Source organism: Podarcis gaigeae (genome assembly GCF_964106915.1).
Source record: "Podarcis gaigeae genome assembly, chromosome: 5".
Taxonomy (NCBI): domain Eukaryota; kingdom Metazoa; phylum Chordata; class Lepidosauria; order Squamata; family Lacertidae; genus Podarcis; species Podarcis gaigeae.
Genome location: NC_139681.1, coordinates 85854918 through 85866570, shown reverse-complemented (window position 1 = coordinate 85866570; position 11653 = coordinate 85854918). Strand labels below are relative to the sequence as shown.

General features: G+C 39.9%; 1 protein-coding gene across 2 annotated transcripts in view; it reads right to left on the bottom strand.

The window, feature by feature from the left end:
• Positions 1–787: 787 nt before the first annotated feature.
• PRKCI (protein kinase C iota) overlaps positions 788–11653 on the bottom strand; it is a 32788-nt gene continuing 21922 nt past the window's right edge. For both annotated transcript variants that reach the window (XM_083739561.1, XM_083739560.1), the window contains exons 13-19: positions 11246–11381; positions 9933–10020; positions 9003–9128; positions 8370–8449; positions 8029–8118; positions 6116–6231; positions 788–3614 (exon numbers count right to left, since the gene is read on the bottom strand). In XM_083739561.1, the coding sequence (XP_083595687.1) occupies positions 3527–3614; positions 6116–6231; positions 8029–8118; positions 8370–8449; positions 9003–9128; positions 9933–10020; positions 11246–11381 (724 nt within the window). In that variant the 3' untranslated portion in view covers positions 788–3526. The remainder of the gene's footprint in view (positions 3615–6115; positions 6232–8028; positions 8119–8369; positions 8450–9002; positions 9129–9932; positions 10021–11245; positions 11382–11653) is intronic.

Here is an 11653-nt window from a genome sequence, read left to right as displayed (position 1 = left end):
CCTCCCCTAAGGAATCTTGGGAATTATAGTTTCCCTGCCAGAGCGCTACTATTACCAGCATATTTAAACTATGCTTTAAATGTATAGTATGGGACACGGGTGGCGCTGTGGACTAAACCACAGAGCCTAGGGCTTGCTGATCAGAAGGTCGGCGGTTCAAATCCCCATGACAGGGTGAGCTCCCATTGCTCAGTCCCTGCTCCTGCCAACCTAGCAGTGTGAAAGTACATCAAAGTGCAACTAGATAAATAGGTACCGCTCCGGCGGGAAGGTAAACGGTGTTTCCGTGCGCTGCTCTGGTTCGCCAGAAGCAGCTTAGACATGCTGGCCATATGACCCAGAAGCTGTCTGCGAACAAACGTCGGCTCCTTTGGCCAGTAAAGCGAGATGAGTGCCGCAACTCCAGAGTCGTCCATGACTGGACTTAACGGTCAGGGGTCCCTTTTCCTTTAAATGTATAGTATGGACCTGCCCCTCGTCTGCAACTCAGCATTTTCAATAGGGCTGTAAACAAAAAGTACGATGGAAGTACGTCTTATAATGCACATTTCTCTTAACTGCTAATTGGTATTACTACAACCTAAATTGTACCCTTCCCTGCAGAAGAGATGCCAGTTCATAGACTCCCATGTTGAATTAAGATTTGAGGAGTTAATCGTCTGTGAAAACTAATTATGTGTTTACTGTCTAATGTTCAAGAGTTCTCCAGTGGTAATAAAGAGAAGTAAATAAAATTGCTAAATTAGAAGAATACTCAAGGAAAGCGTACAATGAGTGCAACACAGGATTTAAAGAAAAAGCCCTGGTGGTTTTTTTAATTTTGAAACTTAAAATGGAAAGTAAAAAAGTGTGCAGAAATACAAGAGATTACACAGTACAGTACAATATCTGCAAAATGAAGGAAGTACATAGTACAAGATGGAAGCACCCATTTAGTTCAATGTTTACACTAAAAGGCTACCTTCAGAAAAGCATGCTGCATTAGCTGTCCATGTCTGAATTCCCTGTTCAATATTTTAAGACAGCCTCTACACATTTAATATATTTCTTTTAAAAAAAACAACAACTAAATACCATGGCACTTGTTTGGAAACATGAGAAACAAAACAAAACAAAACTTGATATTTGCTTTTAACATCCCTCAGTTCTTTGTGAAAAATTGACACTATAAGATGAAATAAGTAAGACACACATATACAAGGGGGTGGGAAGCACATTGTAACATCTGCAATTTTACTCCTTTTGTGCTTTGAAGAAAAGTCTTAGATGTGAGAATTTCACTCACCTACAGTTTGTGAGTCAGAAAATGTACCTCTTATATAAGTCATTCTGTACCATGCAGCTTATGAAGTGAAAACGCTGTTTGTGGCCTAATTTCAGATACATTAAGGAAGAACGAAATAAAATAAGATGGCACAAGCCAAGTTGTAAGTTAGCTCTATTAAGTTATAGAGGTCTCGTTCCCCCTTCAATAATGTAAAACTGAAATACTACTCATCAGATCTAAAACATAGCACAATTAAATGTTTTTAGATGTACCCTGTAACTGACATGAGCTTAACAAGGGAAAGTACCAAAGTGGTTGAGTTCCTCCTCTTCAACATGTCAATGTTTGAAAAGCACAATGAAGATAATGCATACTAGTCAAAGAGGCAATTTTTGCCTTAATGCACAAATGTACCATAGATTAAGTTCACAATGGCAGAGGAAAAAAACTCACAGAAGGCTAACTAGAATGTGCTTGGTTCTGGACAACTATTAAGTTAAGTCCACATTTCTACATTATCTAGAACACTTTGAAAATCCCTTCTCTTTACAAAAATCAAGCAAAATACACAAGTGACAACTCCAGCCAGCAGTTCCTCGACTTTTAAGATAAAGCATGCAACTTTTTCTCAGTACGTCATTATATTAATTATATACAGACCTTTAGAACACCCATCTTCACTGACCTAGCTGGTTTGAATTTTTATTTAGACTTTTGCATACATCTTAGAGCAGTAAGTATAGGACCATGAGAGGAGCCACACTTCCCTAATCACATTAATAGAGGGAACCTTTTGTAGTGGTATAGTGTAATGGTTTTTCAAACTGTACAGCTGCTGTATGAGCCCATTAGCCTTTTAAATCCATAGTGAAAATAAATTCTGGTCTACCTTAACAGAAGCTACAAAATTATAAAGCTGGCTGCATGAGGTTGTATTTGTTAACATTAGCTGCCTATTTCTGCTAAATACTTATTTCTTCTTTTTTTAAAAAACTCTACTGGTTCATTTTAATTCAAACTGATACCATACATTTTATTAGCCCTTTTGAAAAGGACAGACTTAAGAAGGCACTCATTTACATAGCAAGGATGTATACCAAAGAACTTTGATTAAACGAATGACAAGTAATTTTGGAGTCAAATCTACTGCATGGTGCTTGAAAGAAAAGTCCTATTTAGAGACAGCCATGGTCTCCGTTGTCAAGAAAGCATCTATTCTCCATGGCTCTGTCAAGCCTAAAGTAAATGCTGTGCCACTTCCAAGTCTAAAAAAAATAGCAAGGCATTACAGTGGTACCTTGGTTTACAAATGATTCGGTTTACAAACTCCACAAAGCTGGAAATAGTTTCCTGGTTTGAGAACTTTACCTCAGTCTAAGAACAGAATCCGAACGGTAGAAGGGCACCGGCAGCAGGAGGCCTCATTAGGGAAAGTGTGTCTCAGTTTAAGAACGGTTTCAGTTTAAGAACCGACTTCCAGAACAGATTGAGTTCATAAACCGAGGTACCGGTGTATCCTGGAGACTGCAAATATTACACCACAATCCTATGCATGGTTTGCTCAGAAGTAAATCCCACCAAATCCAATGACACCTACTCAAAGTGCACCCAGGATTGCAATGCTAAAATTGTAACATGAAAGATGAAACTTTACGTCCAGTTCACACTGAATGTGGAATATACAGGGAATGGAAGTGGGCTGTGGCAGTACATGTAAATTCTCCTGCTGCTCTTCATTTGTTTTCAGTCTAACACATTACCATCACCAATGTGAGTAAGCTTCTTAGCCAGGTCTGAGAACTCAGGTTTATCAAGGATTCTTCAAATGAATTAGGGAGCATACTCGTTTTACTCTGGGTTGGCAACAGACACATGTAAAACTGAAGACAGCTGGACTTGATGTGTTAATTTCACTTAATGCAAGCAGGTGCTCTTTAATTAGACCACTTTGAACCCAGAGCTGCATTACATTTCAAGTGGAATAGGTGGCAACATCCTCTATTTCACATTAGGCAGCCTGTAGGAAAATGGTTGCCTTGATGTTTCAAGTTCAACTTTGGCAAAATCTGTTTTAGTGTTTTAGATTTCCTTATAGTCAAATAAAAAGCATCCAGCTTATATAGCAGGTTAATGAAAAGTTCTTATTTGATAGCAAATGACAAAGGTAAATGCATTTTATTAATTGCACCCCAACTGCAAACTGTTCATCCATGCAGAAAAATGTGTCAGCGACAAATGGCACAGTTCAGAAGTGGGAGCTCAGACACATTCCTCAGCAGACATCAGAAGGGGATTGATATATTCAAAGCCTTCAAATTCAGACTGGTCAATCTTCTTCACAATATCACTGGAAATAAAAAGAGCATTTATATTCTCAAAAAACAAAACAATGCAATTTGTACTGAGAAAAAAACCCAGAGAGCTACTGTATTCAGTACTGGCTCTACTGAAACATCAGATCCATCAGGCTACTTTCTCAACTGTCCATCAGCAACTATTCCATCAAGCTAGTACAGAAGGACAAAGGTTGCTGAAAAAGTAGTAGCTTTTAGCCCTTTCCCTCTGAATCTTTCTATTCAAGCTGGTCTACAAGACCTCTGTAACTAAGAACCAGTGCAGAAGATTCCTTCCCCCCCTTCTCTTTCTGAGTCCCATCTTGTGTAGAGTCTTTTAGATTGTAAGCCTGAGGGCAGGAACTGTCTTTTCATGCATGTCTGTAAGCTGCTCGGGGAGGCCCCCCCACTTTTAACTTAAAACTGAGGTGCTAAAAACAAATAAGGGAGCCCAAAGAAATGTGCTCTTGTCAGGGTTCTGATGCACTGAACAGAAAGTACACACAGGAATTGTTTTAGTCACTTCTCCTATCACTAAATTATAATTCAAGTAGAAACTATTATATTCGTTTATTGTTGTTGTAAATAAATAAATAAATAAATAAATAAATAATTTTTTATACCAAACATCATCCAAGGATGACAGGGCAGTTGAGTTTTTAAATAAAAATACAAACAAACAAAACAATACCACCACAACTTCTAGCTTAAATGGCCGTAGACTAATTAGTCAAAGGCCTGGGGAAGAGGAATGTTTTCGCTTGGCATCTAAATACCGTATTTTTCGCTCTGTAAGATGCACCTTTTCCCTCCTAAAAAATAAGGGGAAATGTGTGCACGTCTTATGGAGTGAATGCAGGCTGCACAGCTATCCCAGAAGCCAGAACGGGGAGAGGGATCGCTGCACAGCGTTCCCTCTCGCTGTTCTAGCTTCTGGGATAGCCGCGCGAAGCCTCTTCAGGGCAGCAGGGAGCCTTCATCTTCTGGGATTCAGAATATTATTTTTTACTTGTTTTCATCCACCAAAAACTAGGTGCGTCTTATGGTCTGGTGCGTCTTATAGAGCGAAAAATATGGCATGCGAAATGAAGCTGCCAGGCGAGCCACCCTAGGGAGAACCCCATTGTTGATATAGTTGGTGCAAGAGCTGGTTTGCGGGGTGGTGCAAAGTGAGGAGAGTTGGGCTCAGGCAGCCGCTTCCTGTAATTTAACAGTGATAGCAGCAGCCAGGTATGCAGCCCCCATGGACTGGGGGAATGAGAGGGGAAGACAAAGAGGGGAGGACAATTAGGCCTGGCAGAATAGCCAAGCACATGGAGCAGCAGTGCAGGAGCTGCCCACCAAGGGTGCAATATTGCTGGCTGCTTCACTATTGTGTTCTGTGTAGGCAACACCCTGATGAAACAGCACCCAACAGGACTGAACCCTTCCACTCTCTGCAGTGTGGCAGGAGGAGGGGGGCCTAAGGAGATATACTGTCTTCCTTCCTCAGCCCTCCTCCTGACTACCTTGGGTTTAAAAAACCCTAATTAACACTAGCCCTGCCCTCCGAGTTGATTCAGAGTTCCTAGACAGCTGTTAACAGAGTCAGATTGGAGGAGCATGCACAGGCCTAGAAATTAATAAATTATGCTATCCATTTATAAATTTCTATTATTTTTTTTGGTGCTTAGAATTCCTGAGCAATACCGGGTAATTTCCACCACTTCTTATTATAAGCAAGTATTTGCTCTCCAAAGTTAGAAATATATCTACGCTTGTCCTCATATAACCCTAATAATAAATGATGATGATGATGATGATAATAATAATAATAATAATAATAATAATAATAATAATAATAATAATAATTTTATTTATACCCCACCCATCTGGCTGGGTTTCCCCAGTCATACAAAGATGCTTTGCATGCAGATGGCTTCAGGGTCAATTCATGTCAACACTACTTATGATCAGGTAACAGGTGATATGATATATACTGGAGACCCTGGAAAGTAGGTGCCAGGCAATACTGGGCAAGACAGAGACTAAGTCTGGTTTTGGTATAAAGTGGCTTCCTGTGCTGAACTATCTGAAGTTACAAAATCCTGGATTGGCCCCAATTATATTTTTCAAAATCTCAGAAACCATGTAAGTTACAATTCATTGTGCAATTTACCAGTTGCCATTTTGTTCACCCCAATGGGGTAGTCATTTTTGGTCACATGGGAATATGAGCTACCAGTTGCCATTTTGTTCACCCCAATGGGGTAGTCATTTTTGGTCACATGGGAATATGAGCAGCTCTGCTGGATCAGACTAAGCATCTATCCAATTCAGTATTCTGCTTCCAGCAATGGCCAATCATCCAGGATACCTACAAGCAAGGCAGAATGTGGATAGCCTTCTTTGTTTGTCTCTACTTCTGGAAACTGTTAGAGGTTCTGAAGTTCCATCACGGCAAATACTACCACAAGAGCTGTTAGAATTACAGGGGAGCATTTTGTTCAGTTTAGTAGCTTAATCCTTTACTTACTCATCATCAGGGGTGAGTTGAACAGGCTCATTCGTGAACTGGGAGTCAAAGTTGTCCAGACCAAATTCTCCGCATATGTTTGGTTTAAAGGGAGGAACCACTTGCTTTTGTTCCATCTAGGAATAAGTTCACATAGCATTTAAGTGTTGCTGCTGGATAATTACATAGAGTGCATTAAGGATAATTCACATTTCTCTTAGGAGGACAAACTATGAGTTATAGTGTTTGTAAGCTTTTATTCCACACAACGATCCTATTGCTTTGGGAGCACTGTATTGCAAAGTATAATGGGGAGAACGCTTTTGGCTCCCTTGTGGTTATGCTACAGCATGGGTAGGCAAACTAAGGCCCAGGGGCCGGATTTGACCCAATCACCTTCTAAATCTGGCCCATGGATGGTCCAGGAATCAGCGTGTTTTTACATGAGTAGAATGTGTGCTTTTATTTAAAATGCATTTCTGGGTTATTTGTGGGGCATAGGAATTTGTTCATTTTTTATTTACTTTTTCAAAATATAGTCCGGCCCCCCACAAGGTCTGAGGGACAGTGGACTGGCCCCCTGCTGAAAAAGTTTGCTGACCCCTGTGCTACAGGGTGCCATGGGGCACTATTTTATTCCCCAATGCTAATAAATATCTACATGGAGCCACAGGGAACTGTTATCAGGAGTTTGGGGCCAAGGTGCCACTAGTACACTGTTGACACCTCTATTTCTCCATTACCTTGGAATCAGAGTAACACCTGGACTAGTGCCAGTTTGGCACGTCTGCAGGCAAGTGGTTCCCATGTCAGAGAACAACAGCTGGATGGGGTTGCATTCCCTAAGAAGGAGCAGGTTACACAGTCCAGGGTGCTTCTATACCTAGCTCTGTCACTGGAAGCCCAGACTGCCTCAGTACCTAGAAGCCCCTTTTACCAGCTGTGCCTGATACAACAGCTACAACCATTCCTGGACCAGCTTAACTTGACCACAGTAATTCAGGCACTGGTGACGTCAAGATAAAATTACTGCAATGCACTCTATCTGGGGCTTCCCTTGCTCTTGATCTGAAAACTGCAGCTAGCACAGAATACTGCAGCATGGTTGCTGACAGAAGTGAGACCCTGCCAACTTATAAACACGTCTGCTTAGAGATTTTCATTTGTTACAGGATCAGGTTCAAGGTACTGTTCCTGGTATATAAAGCCCTTAACAAGCCTGGGACCAGTTTATCTGCAGGATGGCCTTACCCAATGTGTGCCCACTCAACTGCTTCGATCTGCCGAAGGTGACACTGTTAACAAGTGCCACACAACAAACATCCCGTACTTCTAAGAAATTTTTGTGTGGCATCACCTACACTTTGGTAGTAGGTGTCATCAAACAGACGTCTTTGCTATATTCTTTTCAGCATCTGCTTAAATTATTTTTGTTTAGGCAAATCTATCCAGACATATACATGCTGACATGTTTTAATCTCTTTTTAGTTTACTCCTTTTTAAAATTGTTTTTAATTACTTGTTTTTTTAATTAACATTTTAATATTTATCATAAACTACCTAGAGATTTTGTTACAACCAAGCAGTATGTAAGTTTTGTTAAATCTTTTAAACCAACCCCTTGCTCTGAACATAATCCCCAAACTTCTGAAAACATGCTGAGTAGTAGCATGGTAAAAGGTAACTGAGCTCCTGAGGTACTAAAATGACTACTGCACTGCATAGTCCATGCTCACTTTGAGTACTTGAAAGGACATTGCTCATGCCCCCAAAAGATTAATTATCTGCTTATAATATGAAATATATGGGAAAAACTCAATGTTTTTTTGGCAACTTTTCACTGACAATGGCAGAGGCTCTCTCATCCAAGCAAGATTTCAGATATTCATGGTGCATAGAACTATTTAAAAGCAGTATTTATACTGTCCACTTACCAGGTCCCAATCAACATTACGAAAAAACGGATGTCCCTGAATGTCTGCAAACCCTGTTTGAGGATGACAACCTAGCCGTTCTTTTGGATCCTAGGTAAAGAAAATATGTAACATGAAGGTCAAATTAAGCTTAATAAGACTATTGTAACTGGGCCAGTAAACATGCATAGATTGTAAATATAAATGAGTTTCAGTACACAAATTGTTAAAGTGCTCATATTACATTCCTTCCCAAATATGTATTTTGATATTTTTATACTAATTTTCTCTTGCCAGTTTTAAACCTCTAACATGTATATTTAAGAACCAAAGTTCAACCCAAATATGGCATGAGCTCTTACCTTGTTAAGAAAGCTTTTTAGAACACTTGCTGCCTTCACAGAAAGGGATCGTGGGATACGGATTTGCTTCTCTAGAATAACTAGAAGAAATAATTAATAATATTTTAATTTCATGAATTTTCTGTTTTAAAATTCTAAAGGTGTGTTTTGGAACTGAGGTACAACGGAAAACTCAATCTGTATAAGAGGTTGAACTAAATTAAAGGCTGTTTTTTATGCTAAATAGTAGTATTCTTTTGGACCATGGGATATTAATTTCACCTCTTTTGTGCTTTAAATACATAGAATAATTTTAAAAGACATGTAGGTTTCCTTTTCTGGTATAGGAACTTGACTGCACACTCCTTTATTTTAAAAGTTAAGATCTACCCACAGAAGTAAACCTTCAGGTCTCTAAAGGCAATGGAAAATCAGCCCAATACACAGCTGCCCTTTAGCTAATTTTGCACTGTGTTTGTTCAGAAAGCACAAATCTACTTGGGAATCAGGCATTCGTCAGGAGATAAACTTTGCCTCATTGTACATTTCACCATTTAATTTCAATCATACTTGCTCCTCATTGAAATGCATCATCCATGATCCACAGAATCAACTGCTTGAAGAAACTAAAAATTGTGCTTTTGAATTACTTACCTTGGAAAAGATAGTCTTCTGTATTTTGATCAGGATTATCAGAGCTTCCAACAATATCAAATGGTGATCTGCCTGCCATCATTTCAAACATCAGGACACCTAAAGCCCACCAGTCCACACTAAATCCTGTGATTTAAAACAAGGCAGAACACTAGTTTAAAAGGATTTGGTGTAATCAGCATGTTTATCTGGCAAAGCCTTTAAAGATGTCGTGGAAAGTAATCGATATAGCAGGAAGAAGAGCAGCGGTGAGACTACACAATTGAGGATTTCAAGGTAAATCTAGGTGGATAAGAAATTCCAGGCTTTCAATGACATCCTTATGATCGCTATGGCCTAGTTCTCCCAACGAGGTAATAAGCCAGTTCCCCACGTGGTTGCAGGTGGGCTCCACAGCTTGGGATGGCACCTCCCATCAGCTCAGGCAGGCAGGGTCTAATCTACTGACCAATTCACCTGGCGGGAGGGCAATCCCACTGATCAAACTGGCCTACCTCTTGCTGTGGCCAATCTGGTCTAGCCGAGCTCCATAAGAACCTAGCCTGCTTCATCTTTCTTTTTAAAAACCTCACAGTTTCCCCCTTTTTCTTGCTTATTATCTTTTCTCTGAACCCCACTGTACTCCTTCTGCTTCCTTGCTTTCTTGCCAGACCTCTGGCCCCCCACATCCTCTGCACAGGGCGGGCTGCAGGATGAGCAGTGCTGTGAGGGAGCTCAAACATGGTTCCCACATTCTAAAAAATCAAACTGATGAAGCAGAACTAGTCACTGTCAATTTATTTTGCATTCGGATCAAGTGCTAGGTTTAACTGCACAAAGATTTTGAGTACAAGAGGGGTTCAGTGCCAGGGGGAAACTGTGGTGGACATTTGCTTTGTGTGGTAACTACTCATGCTCTCCAGGTTTGGTATTTATACATGTAATATTTACCATAATCTTCTCCGCGCAAGATCTCAGGAGCAATGTAGTTAGGAGTGCCACAGAATGTGCTTGTTGTGTCTCCAGGTCTTAATCCTTCCTTTTAAAACGAAAACAAAGGGGAATGAAAACCATACGCAAATATTTATTCTGCTTCCCATCATAATAGCAAGTCAGTTGTTTTAACTGCACATCACCTAATTTAACAGGCAAGAGCAAACATACGAGCTCTTTTTCATACATGCACCACACTTTCAGAATAAAAATTTTAATTGATAAGAAATACATTGGAAAACAAAAAGAAACACTCCTAGCTTGATCTATAGCATAGATCACAACTACTTTATAATATGATTGTGGGACATCCAGAAAGTATAAAACAATGCAGCTACATAAGAACAGGAATCATTCCCAAAATATAATTATAAACAAGCCTTGTGCACTCAATGAGAGGTGTAAGCTTGCTTTTGCAGGGTAATCTTATTTATATTAGATCTAATTTGAGACAAAGAAGTCTCTCTTCTGATCTTTCATATTTGTCAGAATTGAAAATCCCTGCTCACAATAATATGTCATGGAGAACTGTAGAAGAGTGAATGCTCTTGAAGAAGAGTTGTTTCTGGTTCTATATCCAAAGAGTCCAGTGGCATACTTCTGTATTTCATTATACTACCCTGAAAAGTTTAAACATTTCTTTGATTGTTCTTGAATCTTCCTGCCACACTTGCCACCCTCTCCTGCCAAAACAGTGTGGAGCGCCACACACTGCACTAGATCAAGATAAAAGTAGCGCTTTTTCTAAAAACTGCAGATGTTCTGGGCTGCTAGCTAAAGTCCATGGAAAATCATTTTACTGAATTAGCAGACAATCTAGTTAGCACAATTCCAAACTACTTGAGGCTCCCACTGGTGGCTAGAGGCGGCAGCATTTTTTTAACAATCTACTCAAATCCCCCTGAAAATCTGCATTGGAGGCCTATGAGACCACCCCTGAACAGTGTGGGGGAAGTCATGTTTGGGACTGCAGGGGATAGAGGAACATAGCAATAAATGGAGCTTGTGTACTTATGGGAGAACAACATGGCAGCCCAACCTAGTACCATAGACTTACTGCTGCTTCTATACAACTTGAAAAAATGAGTCAAGAGAAACCATGACATCTGCAGTCCATTGATATTCTTCTTCTCTCCAGTTATTTGGTAATTTGATTGCATCATTGTACATATTTTAATGAAGCTAACCTAACCAAAACTACAGCACATTCTAGGGAGGAAAATCATGTTAGGAAAATCAAGACTTCAATGTTTGGAGATTTTGCCTCTTACCTTGCACATGCCATAGTCAGTCAGTTTGATATGCCCCTCAGAATCTAGCAACACATTATCGAGTTTCAAATCCCTATAAATTATTCCTCGTTCATGAAGGTAGTTTAATGCTAAACTGATTTCTGCCGAGTAAAACCTAAAATGAAATTGAAGTGCCTTATTTTATTCTTAAGCTTCCATAGCTAGATCCAACAACACCAGCAGTGTATATCAAATGTTAGGAAACTGGGTGTCCCTTCTAAGCTTATTAGTCATCTCAGGCCTCCCTGAAATCTGTAAGTTGGAGTGTTACATCCTCTGTGGAGGAGCTATTTCTACCTTTCATCATCAGGCATTCGAGTTTTAGGTTTTTGAGAAAGCTGGAATATATTAAGTATAATTAGTGGTGACCTGACCCTTCCACCCTTC